This window comes from Strix aluco, chromosome 37 (genome assembly GCF_031877795.1).
Source record: "Strix aluco isolate bStrAlu1 chromosome 37, bStrAlu1.hap1, whole genome shotgun sequence".
Classification (NCBI taxonomy): Eukaryota; Metazoa; Chordata; class Aves; order Strigiformes; family Strigidae; genus Strix; species Strix aluco.
Genome location: NC_133967.1, coordinates 473,903 through 496,711, shown reverse-complemented (window position 1 = coordinate 496,711; position 22,809 = coordinate 473,903). Strand labels below are relative to the sequence as shown.

At 55.4% G+C, this 22,809-nt stretch overlaps 2 protein-coding genes across 2 annotated transcripts in view; both read left to right on the top strand.

Annotated features, from left to right (window-relative positions):
* Positions 1–22,809, top strand: part of LOC141917336 (uncharacterized) — a 70,499-nt gene that overhangs the window by 46,425 nt on the left and 1,265 nt on the right. The window lies entirely within an intron of this gene.
* LOC141917299 (uncharacterized) lies at positions 617–19,044 on the top strand. The gene is made up of 25 exons (XM_074810407.1): positions 617–1,140; positions 2,025–2,366; positions 3,372–3,713; positions 4,728–5,068; positions 5,311–5,469; positions 5,912–6,295; positions 6,549–6,608; positions 6,731–7,031; positions 8,159–8,496; positions 8,999–9,231; positions 9,322–9,330; positions 9,428–9,487; positions 9,713–10,107; positions 10,248–10,306; positions 10,361–10,572; positions 11,491–11,586; positions 12,427–12,475; positions 13,046–13,624; positions 14,092–14,481; positions 14,740–14,840; positions 15,294–15,882; positions 16,088–16,102; positions 17,201–17,452; positions 18,072–18,461; positions 18,750–19,044. Exons 1-25 carry the CDS (start codon positions 617–619, stop codon positions 18,911–18,913), a joined length of 6,384 nt encoding a protein of 2,127 aa, XP_074666508.1. The 3' UTR covers positions 18,914–19,044.

Here is a 22,809-nt window from a genome sequence, read left to right as displayed (position 1 = left end):
CTCTTTTTCCCCATCCTCGGGTTTACCCAGAGAGGGTGGGAGCAGCCAACAGCCCAACCCTGACCCATCAAGACCTGACCCATCTCCATCCTCGGCCCTACCAGGACTGGGGGGAGTTTGGGTGACTGAAAGTGGGGACAAAGGGTGGGTGCTTGTCCAGGGTGATGAAGGGAGACAGATGGGCAGGGAGGAGGAGCAGGGAGAGAAAGGATGAAGGAGGATGAGACACACTGTCAGTAAGAGAGGAGACACACACACACACACACACTGACCCATGGGGCCTGTGCACATGCACTCTCATGTCCTTACAGGCTTGTGCATACCCACACACAACACAACCCCCACACCTTCATGTGCACACACACACACACACCCCCCCCCCACCCCCCCACACACAGAGCCCCTGTGCATTTACACACCCACCAACACTACAAGGGCTCCAGCAGCTGGCAGCACCGTCCTGGGTGGTACTGGTCTGGGCGGGAGCTGCTGGAGTAGGTGGCTGCTCTTCATGTGCCTTAAGAGCCACCAACCGAGTCCCTTTGGTCTCCCCACAGGGGCTGGGACAGACAAGCAGAAGGAGGAGCAGTGCCAGCCCAGGGAAGAGCAGAGGGGGATGCTGCAAGGGTCCGAAGAGGAGTCCCAGAGCCCCACAGTGGACGTGGAGCATGATGGCCAACAGCAGCCAGATGATACACAAGGGAGCCACAGACCAAGAAGACTACGAAAATGCTCTTTCAAAGTGACGTGTGCTGAAGACCCTCAAAAAGCCACAACCCAACCACAGAGTAGCTCTAGGCAGAAGGAGTACAAGTGTGAGCACTGTGGGAAGATCTTCAGCTGGGCGAACTGTCTGACCCGTCACCGACGAATCCACACGGGAGAGAAGCCCTTCAAGTGCCGGGATTGTGGGAAGAGCTTCAGTGAGAGTGGGACCCTCCTCCGTCACCAGAGGTCACACACCAAGGGGAATCCCTTTGTCTGCAACAATTGTGGGAAATGGTTCACGTGGCTCTCGCACCTCATTTCCCACCAACGCATCCACATGGAAGAGAAACCGTACCTCTGTTTGCACTGTGGGATGGCCTTCCAGCAGAGTGACCAACTGAGAAAGCATAAGGAAACCCTCCATCATGGTGAGTCCTCGGGTGGGTCTGTATCACCCTGTTTTACAGCATGCTCAGCAATAACATGGAGAGGAGGTGGTTTGGGGGTGGGGGTTGACTAGATTTTGGTCAGAAGCTGGCTGGGCATCCTTCTCCCCATGGGCAGCTCTGAACAACGGTCTCCTGCTGTGTCCCCTCCCAACCTCCTGAACTATCTTTATGTCCACTCACAGGCTCTCGCTTTTCCTCTTCTTTTCCCCTTCCCAGGTTCACCCATAGCGGGTGGGAGCAGCCAACAGCCCAACCCTGCCCCATCCCAACATGCCCCATCTCCATACCTGCCCTCCCAGGGGAAGGGGGAGTATTGGGGGTTGAAAGAATGGAAGAAGTATGGGCAGTGGTCTGTATTGAAGAAGGGGGAGGGATGTGGGAGGAGGAGTAGCAGGGAGAGGAAGGATGAAGGAGGATGAGGTGTATCAGTAAGAGGTACAGGCACAGACACACACACACACAGACACAGCCCCTGTGTCTTTACATCCCCAGCAATGCTAGAAGGGCTCCAGCAGCTGGCAGCACCGTCCTGGGTGGTGCTGGTCTGGGCGGGAGCTGCTGGAGTAGGTGGCTGCTCTTCATGTGCCTTAAGAGCCCCCAGCTGAGCCCCTTTGGTCTCCCCACAGGGGCTGGGACAGACAAGCAGAAGGAGGAGCAGTGCCAGCCCAGGGAAGAGCAGAGGGGGATGCTGCAAGGGCCCGAAGAGGAGCCCCAGAGCCCCACGGTGGACGTGGAGCATGATGGCCAAAGGCAGCCAGATGATACGCAAGGGAGCCACGGAACAAGAACACCCCGAAAATGCTCTTTCAAAGGGACATGTGCTGGAGACCCTCAAGAAGCCACAACCCAACCATGGAGTACCTCCAGGCAGAAGGAGTACAGGTGTGAACACTGTGGGAAGGTCTTCACCTGTGGGAGCCACCTGAAATGTCACCGACGAATCCACACAGGAGAGAAGCCCTTCAAGTGCCAGGATTGTGGGAAGAGCTTCAGCGAGAGCGGGAAACTCCGGCGTCATCAGAGAACACACACCAAGGAGAAGCCCTTTTCCTGCACCACATGTGGGAAACGCTTCTCCTCTAGTTCAGCCCTCACCAGGCACCAACTCATCTACACAGGAGAGAGACCATACGCCTGCTCAGACTGCTCAAAGAACTTCCAGCAGAGTTGTCACCTCTGGAAACATTATTTATCTGTCCAAGAAGGTGAGTCGTCGAGGGCTTGTGCTGGACATAACCCTGTATCAGATTGTGGTCAACAATAAAATGGAGAGGAGGGGGTTTGGGGGTGGGTGTTGGCCAGATTTGGTCAGGAACTGGCTGGGCATCCATCTCCCCATGGGCAGGGTTTAGTGATGGCCTTTGCATTTTTCCTCTGTCTGTCTCCTGCTATTGAACTATTTTTACCTCCACCCATGGGGTTTCCTCATTTTTTCTCTTTTTCCCCATCCTCGGGTTTACCCAGAGAGGGTGGGAGCAGCCAACAGCCCAACCCTGACCCATCAAGACCTGACCCATCTCCATCCCCGGCCCTACCAGGGCTGGGGGGAGTTTGGGTGACTGAAAGTGGGGACAAAGGGTGGGTGCTTGTCCAGGGTGATGAAGGGAGACAGATGGGCAGGGAGGAGGAGCAGGGAGAGAAAGGACGAAGGAGGATGAGACACACTGTCAGTAAGAGAGGAGACACACACACACACACACTGACCCATGGGGCCTGTGCACACGCACTCTCATGTCCTTACAGGCTTGTGCACACCCACACACAACACAACCCCCACACCTTCATGTGCACACACACACACACACACACACACACAGAGCTGCCATGGTTTTAGGCACTCACTGATGTCAAAGGGCTCCAGCAGCTGGCAGCCGTCCTGGGTGGTACTGGTCTGGGTGGGAGCTGCTGGAGTAGGTGGCTGCTCTTCATGTGCCTTAAGAGCCCCCAGCTGAGCCCCCTTGGTCTCCCCACAGGGGCTGGGACAGACAAGCAGAAGGAGGAGCAGTGCCAGCCCAGGGAAGAGCAGAGGGGGATGCTGCAAGGGCCCGAAGAGGAGCCCCAGAGCCCCACGGTGGACGTGGAGCACAATGGCCAACAGCAGCCAGATGATACACAAGGGAGCCACAGACAAAGAAGACCCCGAAAATGCTCTTTCAAAGGGACCTACGCTGAAGACCCTCAAGGAGCCACAACCCAACCACGGAGTACCTCCAGGCAGAAGGAGTACAGGTGTGAACACTGTGGGAAGGTCTTTACCTGTGGGAACCACCTGAAACGTCACCGACGAATCCACACAGGAGAGAAGCCCTTCAAGTGCCAGGATTGTGGGAAGAGCTTCACTGAGAGCGGGACACTCCGGCGTCATCAGAGAACACACACCAAGGAGAAGCCCTTTTCCTGCACCACATGTGGGAAACGCTTCTCCTTTAGGTCAGCCCTCACCAGGCACGAACTCGTCTACACGGGAGACAGACCATACACCTGCTCAGACTGCGGGAAGAGCTTCCAGCAGAAATGTCACCGCTGGAGGCATCATGCAGCCATCCACAAAGGTGAGTCATCAGAGGTGTGTGCTGGGCATAACCCTGTATCAGATCGTGGTCAACAATAAAATGGAGAGGAGGGGGTTTGGGGGTGGGTGTTGGCCAGATTTGGTCAGGAACTGGCTGGGCATCCATCTCCCCATGGGCAGGGTTTAGTGATGGCCTTTGCATTTTTCCTCTGTCTGTCTCCTGCTATTGAACTATTTTTACCTCCACCCATGGGGTTTCATCGTTTTTTCTCTTTTTCCCCATCCTCGGGTTTACCCAGAGAGGGTGGGAGCAGCCAACAGCCCAACCCTGACCCATCAAGACCTGACCCATCTCCATCCTCGGCCCTACCAGGACTGGGGGGAGTTTGGGTGACTGAAAGTGGGGACAAAGGGTGGGTGCTTGTCCAGGGTGATGAAGGGAGACAGATGGGCAGGGAGGAGGAGCAGGGAGAGAAAGGACGAAGGAGGATGAGACACACTGTCAGTAAGAGAGGAGACACACACACACACACACTGACCCATGGGACCTGTGCACACGCACTCTCATGTCCTTACAGGCTTGTGCACACCCACACACAACACAACCCCCACACCTTCATGTGCACACACACACACACACACACACACACACACACAGAGCCGCCGTGGTTTTAGGCACTCACTGATGCTCGAAGGGCTCCAGCAGCTGGCAGCACCGTCCTGGGTGGTACTGGTCTGGGTGGGAGCTGCTGGAGTAGGTGGCTGCTCCTCATGTCCCTTAAGAGCCACAAACTGAGCCCCTTTGGTCTCCCCACAGGGGCTGGGACAGACAAGCAGAAGGAGGAGCAGTGCCAGCCCAGGGAAGAGCAGAGGGGGATGCTGCAAGGGCCCGAAGCGGAGCCCCAGAGCCCCACGGTGGACATGGAGCACGATGGCCAACAGCAGCCAGATGATACACAAGGGAGCCACGGAAAAAGAGTACCCCGAAAATGCTCTTTCAAGAGGACGTATGCTGAAGACCCTCAAAAAGCCACAACCCAACCACGGAGTACCTCCAGGCAGAAGAAGTACAGGTGTGAACACTGTGGGAAGGTCTTCACCTGTGGGAGCCACCTGAAACGTCACCGACGAATCCACACGGGAGAGAAGCCCTTCAAGTGCCAGGATTGTGGGAAGAGCTTCAGCGAGAGCGGGAAACTCCGGCGTCATCAGAGAACACACACCAAGGAGAAGCCCTTTTCCTGCACCACATGTGGGAAATGCTTCTCCTTTAGCTCACATGCCCTCACCAGGCACCAACTCACCTACATGGGAAAGAGACCATACACCTGCTCAGACTGTTTGAAGAGCTTCCAGCAGAGATGTCACAGCTGGAGGCATCATGCAGCCATCCACAAAGGTGAGTCGTCGGAGGTGTGCGCTGGGCATAACTCTGTATCAGATCGTGGTCAACAATAAAATGGAGAGGAGGGGGTTTGGGGGTGGGGGTTGACTAGATTTTGGTCAGAAGCTGTCTGGGCATCCTTCTCCCCATGGGCAGCTCTGAACAACGGTCTCCTGCTGTGTCCCCTCCCAACCTCCCGAACTATCTTTATGTCCACTCACAGGCTCTCGCTTTTCCTCTTCTTTTCCCCTTCCCAGGTTCACCCATAGCGGGTGGGAGCAGCCAACAGCCCAACCCTGCCCCATCCCAACATGCCCCATCTCCATACATGCCCTCCCAGGGGAAGGGGGAGTATTGGGGGTTGAAAGAATGGAAGAAGTATGGGCAGTGGTCTGTATTGAAGAAGGGGGAGGGATGTGGGAGGAGGAGTAGCAGGGAGAGGAAGGATGAAGGAGAATGAGGAGTATCAGTAAGAGGTACAGGCACACACACACACACAGCCCCTATGTCTTTACATCCCCACCAACACTACAAGGGCTCCAGCGGCTGGCAGCACTGTACTGGGTGGTGCTGCTCTGGGCGGGAGCTGCTGGAGTAGGTGGCTGCTCTTCCTGTGCCTTAAGAGCCACCAGCTGAGCCCCTTTGGTCTCCCCACAGGGGCTGGGACAGACAAGCAGAAGGAGGAGCAGTGCCAGCCCAGGGAAGAGCAGAGGGGGATGCTGCAAGGGCCCGAAGAGGAGCCCCAGAGCCCCACGGTGGACGTGGAGCACAATGGCCAACAGCAGCCAGATGATACGCAAGGGAGCCACGGAACAAGAAGACCCCAAAAATGCTCTTTCAAAGAGACATGTGCTGGAGACCCTCAAGAAGCCACAACCCAACCACGGAGTAGCTCCAGCGGAAAGGAGTACCTGTGTGAGCACTGTGGGAAGGGCTTCACTTGCAGGATCAGGCTGAATTGTCACCGACGAATCCACACAGGAGGGAAGCCCTACAAGTGCTGGTATTGCGGGAAGAGCTTCACGCAGAGATGGAACGTCCTCTGTCACCAGAAGACACACACCAAGGAGAAGAGATTTCGCTGCACCACATGCAGGAAACACTTCTACTTTAGATCTCACCTCATCAAACACCAACGCACTCACACTTGGGAGAGTCTGTACGCCTTGTTGCACTGCGAGATGACTTTCCAGCAGAGTTATCACCTCTATCTCTGGAGGCATCAATTATCTATCACCAACGGTGAGTCTTGCTGAAGTCTTCACCCCGTATCGCATCGTGCTGAGCAATAAAATGGAGAGGAGGGGGTTTGTGGGTGGATTTTGACCAGATTTTGGTCAGGAACTGTTTGGGTATCCATCTCTCCATGGGCAGGGGTGAGTGATGGCCTTTGCATTTTACCTCTGTCTGTCTCCTTATATTGAACTATTTTTACCTCCATGTAGAGGTTTTCTTGCTTTTCCTCCACTTTTCCCCTTCCTGGTTTCACCCACAGAGGGTGGGAGCAGCCAACAGCCCAACCTGCCCGATCCTGACCAGGGGGATGGGGATGAAAGTGGGTACCAAGGGGGTCGCTGGTCCAGGATGGAGGAAGTAGAGGGAAGGGGGAGGCAGAGGAATGGAGGAGGAAGAGGAAGGATTAAGTACCAACACAACCCCAAAAATGCTCTTTCCAAGGAACATGTGCTGAAGAAATTGAAGAATCCGCAACCCAACCACGGAGCAGCTCCAGGCAGGAGTACCTGTGTGAGGACTGTGGGAAGTTCTTCACCCACAGGAGCAAGCTGAACCAACACCGACGGGTCCACACAGGAAGGAAGCCCTACAAGTGCCGGGATTGCGGGAAGAGCTTCACGCAGAGAGGGACCCTCCTGTGGCACCAGAAGATACACACCAAGGAGAAGCGATTCCGCTGTACCACATGCAGGAAACACTTTTACTTTAGATCTCACCTCATCAAACACAAACGCACTCACACGTGGGAGAGACTGTTCGCCTTGTTGCACTGCGAGATGACTTTCCAGCAGAGTTATCACTTCTACCTCTGGGAACATCAGTTATCCATCCCCAACGGTGAGTCTTTGGTAAGGTCTTCACCCCATATTGCATCGTGCTTGGCAATAAAATGAAGAGGAGGGGGTTTGGGGGTGGGGGTTGGCCAGATTTTGGTCAGGAACTGTCTGGGCATCGATCTCCCCATGGGGAGGGGTGAAAAATGCTTTTGCATTTACCTGTCTGTCTGTCTCCTGCTGTTGAACTATATATACCTCCACCCACGGGGTTTCTTGCTTTCCTCTTTTTTTTTTGTTTTTCTTCCTTTCCAAGTTCACCCAAAGTGGGTGGGAGCAGCCAACAGGCCACTCTGCCCACCCAGACCTGACCTGTCTCCATTCCTGGCCCTCCCTTGGTTAGGGGAGTGTTAGAGGGGGATGAGATTGGGGACCATTGGTGGGTGCTGGTCTAGGGTGAAGAAGGGGGATGGATGGATGGAGGAGTAGCAGGAAGAGGAAGGATAAAGTAGGATGAGGAGTATCAATAAGAGGGGACAGACACAGACACACACACAGACACACAGAGACACACACAGTCCCCATGTCATTACACACCCACAAACGCAGAAGAGCTCCAGCAGCTGGCAGCACTGTACTGGGTGGTACTGGCCTGGGTGGGAGCTGCTGGAGTAGGTGGCTGCCCTTCATGTCCCTTAAGAGCCCCCAGGGAGTGGGGGGAGTTTTGGGGGCTTAAATTGGAGAGCAAGGAGGAGAAGGGAAGGGAGGGAACTGAGCAGGCAGAGACATGGAGTAGGTGGCTGCTCTTCATGTGCCTTAAAAGCCACCAACTGAGCCCCTTTGGTCTCCCCACAGGGGCTGGGACAGACAAGCAGAAGGAGGAGCAGTGCCAGCCCAGGGAAGAGCAGAGGGGGATGCTGCAAGGGCCCGAAGAGGAGCCCCAGAGCCCCATGGTGGACGTGGAGCACGATGGCCAACAGCAGCCAGATGATACGCAAGGGAGCCACGGAACAAGAAGACCCCGAAAATGCTCTTTCAAAGGGACGTGTGGTGAAAACCCTCAAGAAGCCACAACCCAACCACGGGGTAACTCCAGAGGGAAGAAATACAAGTGTGAGCACTGTGGGAAGGTCTTCAGGTATGGCAGCAACCTGACCCATCACCAACGGATCCACACTGGAGAGAAGCCCTACAAGTGCTGGGATTGTGGGGAGAGCTTCACGGATAGAGGGAGAGTCCTGTGTCACCGGAGAACACACACCAAGGAGAGGCCGTATCTCTGCACCACGTGTGGGAAACGCTTCTCTTATAGCTCAAACCTTGTTGTCCACCGACGCATCCACAAAGGAGAGAGACCATACGTCCGCTCCCACTGCGGGAAAAACTTCAAGCACAGTCGTAACCTCTGGAGACATCAAGAAGCCCTTCACAAGGGTGAGTCCTTAGTGGGGGGGTTTAACGTGAGATGTCCCAGGCCCTGGTGGAGCTGTGGGCGGGGATGGCCTGGAGAAGCACGTGGTGGGGCTGTGCTGGGACTCCTGCTCCCAGCGTGGCAGCAGTGCTGGGCTGGGAGATGGCCCTGGGGATGGATTTGCTCTGTCCCCAAGTTGGGTTGAACTAGCGGTGGGGATGGTCCTGCTGGGAGCAGGAGGTTGGACTGGAGACCTCCAAGGAATGGAGCTGCCCTGGAAGAACCTCCTTGGTGCAGGGGTGTTCCTGAATCAGTCCTGGCAATAGCAAATGGCCTCCAAGCACATTTCCCAGGTTCATTTGTGGACACGGAGGCCTCTCTGCACCCATCCTCCACCACTGTAAATCCCCTCCTGGGGAGGGGGCTTCTTCCCAGCTTGCATTACCCCAGCAGATACTGGGGTTTCCCCTCCATCCTTGGCTGGGGAGGTCCCGTTGGGGCAATGGCTTTGTCTTTCTCCAGCAGGCACCAAGAGCACTCAGCTGGAGCCAGGACAAGCACCCCCAGTGCTGGAGGAGAAGTTGGAGAGCAAGGAGGAGCAGACACCGACGGGACAAGGGGATGGCGTGAAGAACACCCATGCAGCCACGAGCAAGCCGGTAACCCGCACCAAGCGGGGGACCTCTAAATGCCCCGAGTGTGGGAAGATCTTCCGCTGGAGTAACAGCATGAGACGTCACCAAAGAAATCACATGGGACAATGACACTACTGCAGGTGCATCCACCCAATGAAAATAGAGCTTCTTGGCTGTTGAAAGGTAGCAGCTTCTGATTGCCTTTGTTCTCAGGGCTTCGCGGTAATTGGGGCTTTGGCCGATGGGAGCCGCTATTGACTACAGGTCAGATTCAGCCTGGGTATAAATGGAGTCCCCTGGGGGAGCCATTTTGAGCTAGTTCCCTGGAGCAGCACGCTGCATTCGAGGGATCTCCCCTTGGGTCGGGGCACCGCCCAAGGTAACTCCTTGAGGTGACTTGGGTCCGGATGCTGCCCTGAGCACACCCTCGAGATTGAGAGCCCTCACTTCTAATGTGAGTGATAGAGCGTTTTCAGTTGCCGTTAAACCCTAGGGAGTTGTTCTGTTCTCCTCTCACAGACATTCGAACGTGTAATTTACGGAGAGCTAGTTGATTCTGTAAATAATAAATATTTAATTTTTGGTGGTTGGTGGCTTATTTGAGAGCCTCCGTAACAACTACAAGTGCCCAGATTGCGGGAAGACCTTCAAGGACTTCTCCAGCCTCATCTCCCTCCACAGGGTCCATAAGGGAGAGAGACCGTACAAGTGCCTGGAGTGTGGGGAGTGCTTCAGCCACAGCTCGAGCCTTTCCACGCATCGGAGGACCCACACTGGAGAGAAACCTTCTTCCTGCTCTGACTGTGGGGAATCCTTTACTCAGAAGCAAACACTCATCTTGCACCAGCGCATCCACCCCGGGGAGATGCCCAACTGCTGCCAGCAATGCCAGAAAACCTTCCAGACCAGCTCCCAGCTCGCCACGCACCAGCCGATCCACGCCCAGGAGAGCTCCCACGTGTGCCTGTTCTGCAGGAAGTCATTCAACATGGGTGCTGGGTGACTTGTCCATCAGAGGCCCCACTTGGAGGAAGTTCCCATGGGCCAGGGACCTTCTGTGGGAGGTGATGGGCCACAAAATTAGGGACTGATGGCCTCCCTGGGTAGGGACTTCCAGCCCTCTGGTCTCATCTCATGAGGTGGGTGATGTTGGAGGGGAAATTCAGAGATGTCTGGGGGGTGCTAATGCCGCAGCAAGGTATGTTTGGGGGGATGAGGCCTTGTGTGAGCCTCTCTCTGATTTAAATGTGAGTGCCTGCACATCGGAGTAAATTTGGAGGAGATTTACCAGCAGGTGCCTTGGGTACATGGACAACGTGGCTCTTCCTTCACCCCAGCACGTGGGACCATCACGTCCAAGAGCCCCAGCATCTCCTTGGGGACTCGCGGGTCCGGGCAGAGGCGATGTTTAAGAAACGCTGCCTTCCTGGGAAACCAGGCTGCTCCCATGAGTCCAAAGGGATTGTAAAGGCTCGTTAGTCAGCGAGGTCGTTAACCAGACCCAGCGTTGAGCAAACTGCTGGACAGTCTTGGTACGACGTCTTGGTGGGATGATGGTTGTGTGGTACAAGCTGTGACCACTGTGTTGTATTTTACTCTGTTTGCTCTTAGTATGTTTATCTCTCCCTGTTCACCTCTCGCTTCGTTAAATGTGTGTACCGTTAATTATTACCTGATTCCAAACTGTGAGGATGAACTTCAATGATGGCGCTCACCAAGGCCGAGACTTTCTTGGTTCCCAGTGGGATACAGCGATACCAGACGATGATGGTGGAGGGATGAGCTGCTCTCACCCATGGCTCTTTGGGGACTATTTTACCCTGAGGAAGGAGACATGGCCCGTGTGGGAAACCACAACAAAAATGTTGGGTTCTTTGGGGGAATCAAAACCCCATCCAGCACCCTGCAATCAAAATGGAGCGTATGGGATGCTCCTGTCGTTACGTAGGTGCACACAAACGTAGATGGACACGCACAGACCCAGGGGGTGTGTACGTCCCTTACAGGAAATCAAAGAAACACCTCTCTGTTTTTTTGAAGTGTCTATCAAATAAAATAGATTTGGCTCATAATTGGTTTCAGATTTGTGTCCTGTTTGTTGAAGAGTGAATAGATTTGGGGGATGCACAAGAGATGGGGAGGGGGGACGCAAGCAGGCAGATGACCCAACCCAACCCAAGAGCTATTCCTGGCCCTATCTCATCCTGCTTCTCAGAGACTCCTCCAGCCTCTCTGCCCTCTGGGGCAGGATGTTCCCCTCTGCTCACACTTCTCTCCCTCCTCCAGGGCAGAGTCGTTAGCCAGACATCCCTTGGTTATGCAAAGCTGGGGTGACTCACCCCTTATCCCCTGGTCCCTTCCTTTGTCCCAACACTCTTCAAGCAGCGACTGACCCTGGCATTGGTCTATTCCCGAGTTCGGAACGAGCAGAGCAGAGAATTTCCTGAAGACATCACATCCCTGGTCCTGCGGGGTGGGGTGAGGTTTGCGGGGGTGTGTGTGAATGTGGGGAACAAGGACGGGCGCTGGTGTGGGGTGAAGAAGGAGGAGGGATGGGGGAAGGGGAGGACAAAGGAGGGGGAGGGCGAGGGGCAGGAAGAGGGGACACACACAGACAGAACCATGGGCACGCGGGCGGTCGCACCCCCCATCTCCTTCCACACCTGTGCACACCCAGATAATCCTGGGGCGGGACGGGGGCGTATCCTGCCCGCACAGCCCCCCCTTCCCTGCAGGGATTTCCCTGAGGGATGGAGAATCCACGTCCAGCCGCCCCCCATAAACGGCAGCACTCCTGGGTGTCCCCCCCTTCATCTACCGCAGGCAGAGAACCGGCAGGGTACCTGCTGCCGCCTCTTGGGGTGCTCAGCACCCCCTGCCCGGGGCTCAGCACCCACCCGGCTGCACCCTGTTGTGCTGGTTTGTGTGTGGAGGGGTTGGGAGCGGAGGAGGGGGCTACAGGGGGGGCTCCTGGGAGAAGATGCTCAAAGCTGCCCGGGCTCCAAGTCGGACCCGCCCCTGGCCAAGGCCGAGCCAATTAGCGATGGCTTCGCGCTCTGAGATAAGGGATTTAAAGAGAAAAAGTTGGGAGGAGGAGGAGAAAGAGGAGGAGGGTGGGAGGGAAATACCTCTGCAAACAGCGAGGGTGAGGAAGGACGGCAGGAGGGGGGAGGTGCTCTGGAGCAGAGACTGCCCTGCACCCGAGGAGACCCACGGGGGAGCAGATGCCCCCCAGAGCCCCTGGGAGGGACCCACGTGGGACGAAGATCGTGGAGGACTGTCTCCCGTGGGAGGGGGCCCACGCCGGAGCAGGGGAGGAGTGTGAGGAGTCCTCCCCCTGAGGAGGAAGGAGCGGCAGAGACAACGGGTGATGGACTGACCCCAACCCCCATCCCTGCCCTCTGCACCGGTGGGGGGAGGAGGGAGAGAAATGGGGAGCAAAGCTGAGCCCGGGAAGAAGGGATGGGGGGGGAAGGTGTTTTGAAGATGTGGTTGTATTTCTCACTGTCCTGGTCTGTCGCATTGGTACATTGGTGGGGGTGGGGATGTTCAAATTCGATTGCTGTTCTTTCTTCCTTCCCCGATGGAGTCTGTCTGTTGCTCGAGCCCATAATGGGGGAATCACACACACACACACACACACACACACACACCCACCCCCCCACCCCCCCCCCTGTCCTCGTCTGGATCCCCCCAGGCATTTGATTTTATTTTTTCATCTCCATCCCTGTGGGAGAAGGGGTGATCATGCGTCTGGGTGGGGCTCAGGTGCCCTCAGGGCTCAAAGCACAACATGGCGCTAACGGGCAAGGCCATGTGGGGCGTTAGAAGGAGGAGAAGGGAAGGGAGGGAGCCGAGCAGACAGAGACATGGAGTAGGTGGCTGCTCTTCATGTGCCTTAAGAGCGCCCAACTGAGCCCCTTTGGTCTCCCCACAGGGGCTGGGACAGACAAGCAGAAGGAGGAGCAGTGCCAGCCCAGGGAAGAGCAGAGGGGGATGCTGCAAGAGCCCAAAGAGGAGCCCCAGAGCCCCACGGTGGACGTGGAGCACGATGGCCAACAGCAGCCAGATGATACACAAGGGAGCCACAGACCAAGAATACCCCGAAAAAGCTCTTTCAAAGGGACGTATGCTGAAGACTCTCAGGAAGCCTCAACTGATCCATGGAGTAGCTTCAGGGAGAAGAAGTACAAGTGTGAGCACTGTGAGAAGGTCTTCGTCTGCAGGAGCAAACTGATCTACCACCTACGGACCCACACAGGAGAGAAGCCCTACAAGTGCTGGGATTGTGGGAGGGGATTTTCAATGAGAGGAAACCTCCTGAGTCACCAGAGGACACACACCAAGGAGAAGCCCTTTCCCTGCCCCACATGTGGGAAATACTTCTCCTTTAGGTCCAACCTCTTTGTCCACCAACGCGTCCACACAAGAGAGAGACCGTACACCTGCTCCTACTGTGGGAAGACATTCAGGGAGGGTCATCACCTCCGCAACCATCAGGATTCCATCCACAATGGTGAGTCCTCAGAGGGGCTTAACCCTGTATCACACAGTGCTCATCCATAAAATGGAGTGGGTGCCTGTGGGGGCAGTTTTTGCCCAGATTTTGGTCAGGAAGTGGCTGGGCATCCATCTCCCCATGGGTGGGGTGGGTGAGTGAAAGCCTCCTCCACTCTCTTCCTCTAAAAATATTTTTACCTCCACCTATGGGTTTTCTCACTTTTCTTTTTCTTTCCCTTCCTGGGTTCACCCACAGTTGGTGGGAGCAGCCAAGAGCCCAACCCTGCCCCATCCCGACCTGACCCATCTCCATCCCAACTTCTCAAGGGGGTGGGGGGAATTTTGGGGGTGAGGGTGAAAGTGGGGACCAAGGGTATTTGCTGGTCCAAGGTGAAGAAGTGGGAGGGATGGGGGAGGAGGAGGAATGGAGAAGGAAGAGGAAGGATGAAATACCAATACAACCCCAGAAATGCTCTTTCCAAGGGATGTATGTTGAAGACCCTCAAAATGGTGCAACCCAACCGTGGAGTATCTCCGGTGAGAAGTACAAGTGTGAGGACTGTGGGAGGGTCTTCAACTGCAGGAGCAACATGAGACGTCACCGAGGGATCCACAAGGGAGAGAAGCCCTACAAGTGCCAGGATTGTGGGAAGAGCTTCAGGCTGAAGGCGCACCTCCTGAGTCATCAGAGGACACACACCAAGGAGAAGCCTTTTCTCTGCACCACGTGTGGGAAACGCTTCTCCTGGCGCTCAAACCTCATCACCCACCAACGCATCCACACAGGAGAGAGACGGTACCCCGGCTCACACTGTGGGAAGAGCTTCCAGGTAAAGACTTGCCTCAGGACACATCAGGAATCCATACACAATGGTGAGTTCGCAGTGGAGGCTTAATCCTCAAATAGATTGTGCTCAGCAATAAAGTGGAGAGGAGGGGGTTTGTGGGTGGTGTTTGGCCAGATTTTGGTCATGAACTGGTTTGGAATCCATCTCCCCATGGGTGGGGGTGAGTGATGGCTTTTGCATTTTTCCCCTGTCTATCTGTCCCCTCCTATTGAACTATTTTTACCTCCACACACGGGTTTTCTCAATTTCCCTCTTCCTTTCCCCATCCCGGGTTCACCCCCAGCGGGTTGGAGCAGCCAACAGCCCAACCCTGCCCCATCCCAACCTGCTCCATCTCCATCTCTGACCCTTCCGGGGCTTGGGGGAGTTTTGGAAAGTGTCAAAGTGGGGACAAATGGTAGGTGCTGGTCCAGGGTGAAGAAGTGGGAGAGATGGAGGAGGAGGACCAGCAGGAAGAGGAAGGATGAAGGAGGATGAGAAGTATTGGTAGGAGGGGACACACTCACACACACACACACACACACACACACAGCCATGGGCACCCGTGCACTTGCACCCCCATCTGCTTACACGCTTGTACACAATGACACTGATGCAAACGCACGTACAAACACAACCTCCACACCTTCATGTGCCTGCGCGCACGCACACACACACACACACACACACACAGAGGCCCTGAGCCTTTACACACCCACCATCACTAGAAGGGCTTCAGCAGCTGGCAGCACCATACTGGGTGGTACTGGTCTGGGTGGGAGCTGCTGGAGTAGGTGGCTGCTCTTCATGTGCCTTAAGAGCCACCAGCTGAGCCCCTTTGGTCTCCCCACAGGGGCTGGGACAGACAAGCAGAAGGAGGAGCAGTGCCAGCCCAGGGAAGAGCAGAGGGGGATGCTGCAAGGGCCCGAAGAGGAGCCCCAGAGCCCCACGGTGGACGTGGAGCACGATGGCCAACAGCAGCCAGATGATACGCAAAGGAGCCACGGAACAAGAAGACCCCGAAAATGTTCTTTCAAAGGGACATACGCTGAAGACCCTCAAGAAGACACAACCCAACCACCGAGTAGCTCCAGAGAGCAGAATTATGAGTGTGAGGACTGTGGGAAGATCTTCATCGGGAGAAGAAACCTGCGCCGTCACCAACAGGTCCACACAGGAGAGAAGCGTTTCCAGTGCCAGGATTGTGGGAAGAGGTTCAGACGGAAAGATCACCTCCAGAGTCACCGGAGGACACACACCAAGGAGAAGCCGTATTTCTGCACAACGTGTGGGAAACGCTTCTCCTTTAGGTCTGGTCTCATCAACCATCAACACACCCACACAGGAGTGAGACCGAACACCTTCTCCCACTGCGGGGAGACCTTCCAGATGAGGGCTCACCTCAGGGAATATCAACAAATTCACCAAAATAGTGAGTTCTTGGCAGGTGCGTAACCCTATATCACATTTTCCTCAGCAATAAAACGGAGAGGAGGGGGTTTTGGGGTGGGGGTTGGCCAGATTTTGGTCAGGAACTGCCTGGGCATCCAGCTCCCTATGGACAGGGGTGAGTGATGGCATCCTCCTGTGAAACAATTTTTTACATCCATCCACAGGTTTTCTCTCTTTTCCTCCTCTTTTCCCTTTCCCAGTTTCACCCACAACGGGTGGGACCAGCCAACAGCCCAACCCTGTCCCATCCTGACCTGCCCCATCTCCATCCCCGGCCCTCCTGGGGGGTGGGGGGAGTTTTGGGGAGTGTGGAAGTGGCGATCAAGCGTGGGTGCTGGCCTGGTATGGGGGAGGAGGGATGGAGGAAGAGCATGAGCAGGAACAGGGGACACACACACAAACACACCCCCAGTCTCCATGGTCATCCATGGACTTGCACTACCATCTCCTTGCACACTTGTGCACCGCAGGCCAGGTACAGGCAGGAATCTGTAGCATCCTCAGAGCCCATGACATGGGGGAACCCTGAATGAGCCCTCTCCTGAGCAACCCATTGGGCTCAGGCTGCTGCTAGTGGCTGAGCAGCCTTCCCTCAGCACCGCAACATCCTGCTCCTGTTATAAGTTGAGAAAATGAGACCAAAAGTTTCCAACCCAATCAGAATTTATTATAATTTCAGCAAGCAAAGTTAGCGAGCAAAAATCAGCGCTGGGCAGCCGGGGAGTCTCCGCTCCATTAACGGCGCCACTCTTCCCTTTTTACAGTCCCTTTTTATATACAGTCTTCTTCCCGGTTGACGTAGTTTCTTACGGTATACTCTGCGCATGTTCGTTTTGCTGCTAGGGGGTCGCAGGGATGGAGGTTCTCAATCTTCCTTATTCGATCCTCTCAATGTCTGGGTGGAGACTTGACCTGTGGGGGCTGATTAAGCAAGCCTAACGGCATCTGGGTGGAGACCAGACCTGTGGGGGCTGATTAAGCAGGCCTAACGGTATCTGGGTCTCACCCACCAAGAGGCCCCCAGCATATCCTGCCAAGCAAACAAGCACTTTATCCTGCTGACATTTTAGTGAACAAACCCACCCAATCTATCACACTCCCACCTCTGGGGTGCTCGACACACCCTGCCCGGGCCTCAGCACCCACCCGGCTGCACCCCATTGTGCTGGTTTTTGTGTGAAGGGGTTTCGGAGTGGGGGAGGGGACTACAGGGCGGCTCCTGTGATAAAGTTCTTGAAGCTCCCCTGGCTCCAAGTTGGACTCGCCCCTGGCCAAGGCTGAGCCAATTAGAGATGGTTGTACTCTGGGATAAGGTATTTACAAAGAGGAACATGGGAGGAGCAGGAAGGGCATGAGGGTGGAGGGAAATAACTCTGCTAACAGCGAGGGTGAGGAAGGACGGCAAGACCTCTCAGGTTCTCTGGAGCAGAGACTGCCCTGCACCCGTGGAGACCCACGGGAGAGCAGATGCCCCCCCAGAGCCCCTGGAAGGGACCCACGTTGGAGGAAGATCGTGGAGGACTGTCTCCCGTGGGAGGGAGCCCACGTCGGAGCAGGGGAGGAGTGTGAGGAGTCCTCCCCCTGAGGAGGAAGGGGTGATCAAGCGTCTGGGTGGGGCTCAGGTGCCCTCAACATGGCGCTAACGGGCAAGGCCATGAGGGGTGTGAGGAGGAGAAGGGAAGGGAGGGAGCTGAGCAGGCAGAGACATCAAACCTGCCCAATTAGCATTAACGGAGACATTAACCACAAACAAACCTCTCTGGCTCCGCTAATGTGGGATCTTCCTGCCAACAGTAGAAGGTGGAAGCTCTACCACAGCTTTGTAGCTGCTGAGGATGCAACACTGGAGGGGGGACTGTGCGTACAGAGGAGGCGATGAGCAGGGGAAGGGGGGAAGAGGCAGAAAAGGGGGGGACACACAAGAAAAGGGTGTAAAAGGGGCTGGCAGTGCAGTACAAGGGGGTTCTTCTGTGCATTGGCCATAGCCGTTGGTCCTGTCTTTGTTATTCAATCTCTGTCTGAACTCTTTCTGGCCCCAGTGCTGGCTCCTGGGGGGAATGATGTGAGCGGGTTTGGGGTCATCTGCAGGAGTGGGTCTGGGGGTGTCGGGCCCCTGCTCTGTGGTGCCAGGCGATACACAAGGGAGTAAAGTACCCAGAGAACCACAAAAATGCTCTTTCACAGGGATGTATGGTGAAGAACTTGAAGAAGACACAACCCAATCGTGGAGTAGCTCCAGAGAGCAGTTCAAATGTGAGCACTGTGGGAGGGCCTTCACCTGGCAGAATAGCCTGCGCCGTCATAAACAGATCCACACGGGAGGGAAGCCCTACAAGTGCCAGGATTGCGGGAAGAGCTTCAGGCTGAGCAGGTACCTCCTGAGTCACCAGAGGACACACAGGGAGGAGAAGCTGTATCTCTGCACCACCTGTGGGAATCTCTTCTCCTGTGGCTCAGACCTCATCAAGCAAAAAGGCACCCACACAACAGAGAGACCGCACGCCTGCTCCCACTGTGAGAAGAGCTTCCAGCAGACTTATCACCTCAGGAGGAATCAGCAAGGCATTCACAACGGTGAGTCCTCTGGAGGGTTTAGCGTAAGATGTCCCAGGACCTGGTGGAGCTGTGGGTGGGGATGGCCTGCAGAAGCACGTGGTGGGGCAGTGCTGGGCTGGGAGATGGCCCTGGGGATGGATTTGCTCTGTCCCCAGGTTGGATTGAACTAGCAGTGGGGATGGTCCAGCTGGGAGCAGGAGGTTGGACTGGAGACCTCCAAGGAATGGAGCTGCCCTGGAAGAACCTCCTTGCTGCAGGGGTGCAGGGGGGTTCCTGAGTTGGGGCAAAGGCTTTGTCTTTCTCCAGCAGGCACTGAGCACCCAGCTGGAGCCAGGACAAGCACCCCCGGTGCTGGAGGAGAAGTTGGAGAGCAAGGAGGAGCAGACACCGACGGGACAAGGGGATGGCGTGAAGAACACCCATGCAGCCACGAGCAAGCTGATGGCCTGTGCCAAGCGGGGAACCTCTAAATGCCCCGAGTGTGGGAAGATCTTCCGCTGGAGTAACAGCATGAGACGTCACCAAAGAATTCACATGGGAGAACGACCCTACAAGTGCCCAGATTGCGGGAAGACCTTCAAGGGCTTCTCCAGCCTCATCTCCCACCACAGGGTCCATAAGGGAGAGAGACCGTACAAGTGCCTGGAGTGTGGGGAGTGCTTCAGCCACAGCTCGAGCCTTTCCACGCATCGGAGGACCCACACTGGAGAGAAACCTTCTTCCTGCTGTGACTGTGGGGAATCCTTTACTCAGAAGCAAACACTCATCTTGCACCAGCGGATCCACCCCGGGGAGATGCCCAACCGCTGCCAGCAATGCCAGAAAAACTGAGGAAACTGCGTGTGGCCTCTAAACCCTCCTCAGAGCGATCAGATCAATTAGTAAATTGTCCACAGATTGCAACAATATTATGGTTTTGTACTCTCTGCGCCACTGTTCTCATTCTGGTACCAAAGAGCGTGGGGCTGGTTTTGAATCCGTGGGGAGGGGCCGTCCAAGAGAGCTGCATCTTCTGCCCGGTGGTCGGGTTTTCCCAGTCCAAAGCAGAAACAGTCTGGCTCTGCTCGACCACCGGTATACGGAAGAAAGCATCTTTCAAATGCAGCCCTGTAAAACCAGTATTACTGTCCGGGACCGAGGCGAGGAGGGGATACGGATTCGGGACCACAGGGTGCACGTCTGGAGTTCTCACATTCACTCCCCTTCAACCCTGTACCAACCTGTGTTCAGGAGAGGGAGGTTTTCTCACCAGTAGCATTGGAGCATTGAACTCTGATTGACATTCCCTTCACTGTCCACCTTCCAAAAAGGGTTTATTGTAGGGTCTAGTCCTTTCCGAGCTTCCAGGTGGCTGGCATTTTGTTTCTTCCTTACCAGCTGGGCTCCTGCTTTTAGCTCCATCTTTTCCAGAGTCACATTCTTGGCTCGTCCCGGCGTTCCTGATGGCCACACTATGGCTATTACCGCATTTAATAATTTGTCTGGAATAGTCTCTTCTTTTGCAGGATTCTTCCCAGTTAACCAGCATAGCTGGGCTCTCCGTGCGTTCTCTGGAGGAATATGGAACTGAGCAGAGTCTTCAGAGAAGGTTAATTGTGCATTTAACTTGCAACGTAACTCTCGACCGAGCAATGGCAAAGGCCATTCTGGCACAGAGAGGAATCTCTGAGTTAATTTTGTATCCCCAGCTGAGAGTTCCCTGGTTCTAAAAATGGTCTTAAGGTTCCTTTCCCTGGTGCACCAACACTTACCTGAGTCTTCCTTAACGGTCCCTGTTAGGTGTTGGAAACGTGAGAAAAGCCAAACAGTGAGAAATCCAGAAAACATACATTTCCTTGACACAGGGCGCCCAGACCAAGCACAGGACGGGATGAAGGTCCAGTGATTTGTGTTTGTCGTGGCACCAAGGAAGAATGCGAAGCACGGTGGAGGCTGCGCGGTCCCATTCTTTCACTCATTTGAAGGACAGATTTATCTCATGCTCTACTTTTTTCTCTCAAGGGATGATTTTTGCAGTAGCCTGCCGGCCTTGTTCCTCATCCTCCCTTTCTTCTCACAAAACCCAGCTGCACCCCTCGCATTGAGCTGACCTTGTTTCTCATCCTCCCTTTTTTCCCACAGAACCAGCTGTAGCCCTGGCACCAAACAATGCACCGCGTCGTTACTCAAAAGATAAGGACTTGACCAGTCCCACCCACTCACACATACAAACTAAGATAAATACTACCCCAATTTTTTACCTAACTTGGAGGGACGATAATCCGACACCAAATCGGAGGGACAGATTGATGGGTTTGTGCTCTCACCACCCCCCCACCCCCACCCCCGAAGGGACACCTTTTGGTAAGATTTCCTCAGCTACGCTGAGTGATTACCCAGGAACTCAGTGTGTGTGACTGCAATCCTTCTTCTTTTGTGTAGTGTTATAGAGCCACCCTGCAGTCTGTGCATTTATCGTAGGCAATCTTAAAGAATCTGTAGATGTTGCATAAAAATAAACCGTACTATTCATGAATCTGATGGCTTCTCTTGAATGCAACCAGATTTACAGCATATGGGCTGTTTGGGCTGGGTCACACCTATAGTGACAGCCACTAATCCACGGTATTCGTGAATCACAGAATCATTCAGGTTGGAAAAGCCCCTCGGGGTCATCGAGTCCAACCCTCAGCCCGACTCTACAAAGTTCTCCCCTACCCCACATCCCCCCACAGCTCATCCAAACGGCCCTTAAACACACTCAGGGATGGGGACTCCACCCCCTCCCTGGGCAGCCTATTCCACTCTCTGACCACTCTGTCGGGGAAATATTTTTCCCTCCTGTCCAGCCTGACCCTCCCCTGTTGCAGTTTCAAGCCGTTCCCTCTCGTTCTGTCACTAATTCCCTGGGAGCAGAGACCAGCCCCAACCTCTCCACAACGTCCTTTCAGGGAGCTGCAGAGAGTGATGAGGTCTCCCCTCCCCTTCTCCTCCTCACACTGAACAGCCCCAGCTCCTTCCATTGCTCCTCACAGGATTTATTCTCCAGCCCCTTCCCCAGCTCGTTGCCCTCCTCTGCCCTCGCTCCAGCACCTCGAGATCTCTCTCGCATTGAGGTGCCCAAACCTGGACACAACCCTCCAGATGTGGCCTCACCAGTGCCGAGCACAGGGGGACTGTCACCTCCCTGTTTCTGCTGGCCACACTATTGCTGATACAAGCCAGGATGCCGTTGGCTTTCTTGGCCACCTGGGCACACTGCTGGCTCATGGTCAGCTGTTTGTCAATTAGAACTCCCCGATCTGGCGGCATCTTTTGAATGCAAACGGACCTACAGCACACGGGATGTGCGGGCATCCGGGTCAGACCTATAGTTACTGCCCTAATTGGCACATCTATTGCGATATAAGTCCAGCCCTGCCCAGCCCCTCTAATCTCTGAGGACCGGCTAGAACCCAAGGGGATTTATCTCTTACCAAATTTATTCTCACCCTAAATGCAACAGGGATTTACGAATCTGAGTCACTTGTCTCCCCCCTCTGAGCGGGAAGAGACACACAAACCCTGGCAGAACTCCCCCCAACCCCCCAGAGGGCCAGGGATGGAGATGTACAGCCCCCCATTACCTGCAGGGACATCCCTGAGGGATGGAGAATCCGCATCCAGCCACCCCCAGGGTACCTGCTGCCGCCTCTCGGGTGCTCAGCACCCCCTACCCGGGGCTCAGCACCCACCCAGCTGCACCCTGTTGTGCTGGTTTGTGTGTAGAGGGGTTGGGAGCGGGAGAGGGGGTTACAAGGGGGGGTCGTGGCAGAAGATGCTCAAAGCTCCCCCGACTCCAAGTTGGACCCGCCCCTGGCCAAGGCTGAGCCAATTAGCAACAGCGTCGCGTTCTGAGATAAGGGATTTAAACAGGGGAATGCCAGAAAGAAATACCTCTGCAAACTGTAAGGGAGAGGGAGGACGGCACGAGGGGGGAGGTGCTCTGGAGCAGAGACTGCCCTGCACCCGTGGAGACCCACGGGGGAGCAGATGCCCCCCCAGAGCCCCTGGGAGGGACCCACGTGGGACGAAGATCGTGGAGGACTGTCTCCCGTGGGAGGGAGCCCACGCCGGAGCAGGGGAGGAGTGTGAGGAGTCCTCCCCCTGAGGAGGAAGGAGCGGCAGAGACAACGGGTGATGGACTGACCCCAACCCCCATCCCTGCCCCCTGCGCCGGTGGGGGGAGGAGGGAGAGAAATGGGGAGCAAAGCTGAGTCCGGGAAGAAGGGATGGGGGGGGAAGGTGTTTTGAAGATGTGGTTGTATTTCTGACTGTCCTGCTCTGTCGCATTGGTACATTGGTGGGGGTGGGGGTGTTCAAATTCGATGGCTGTTCTTTCTTCCTT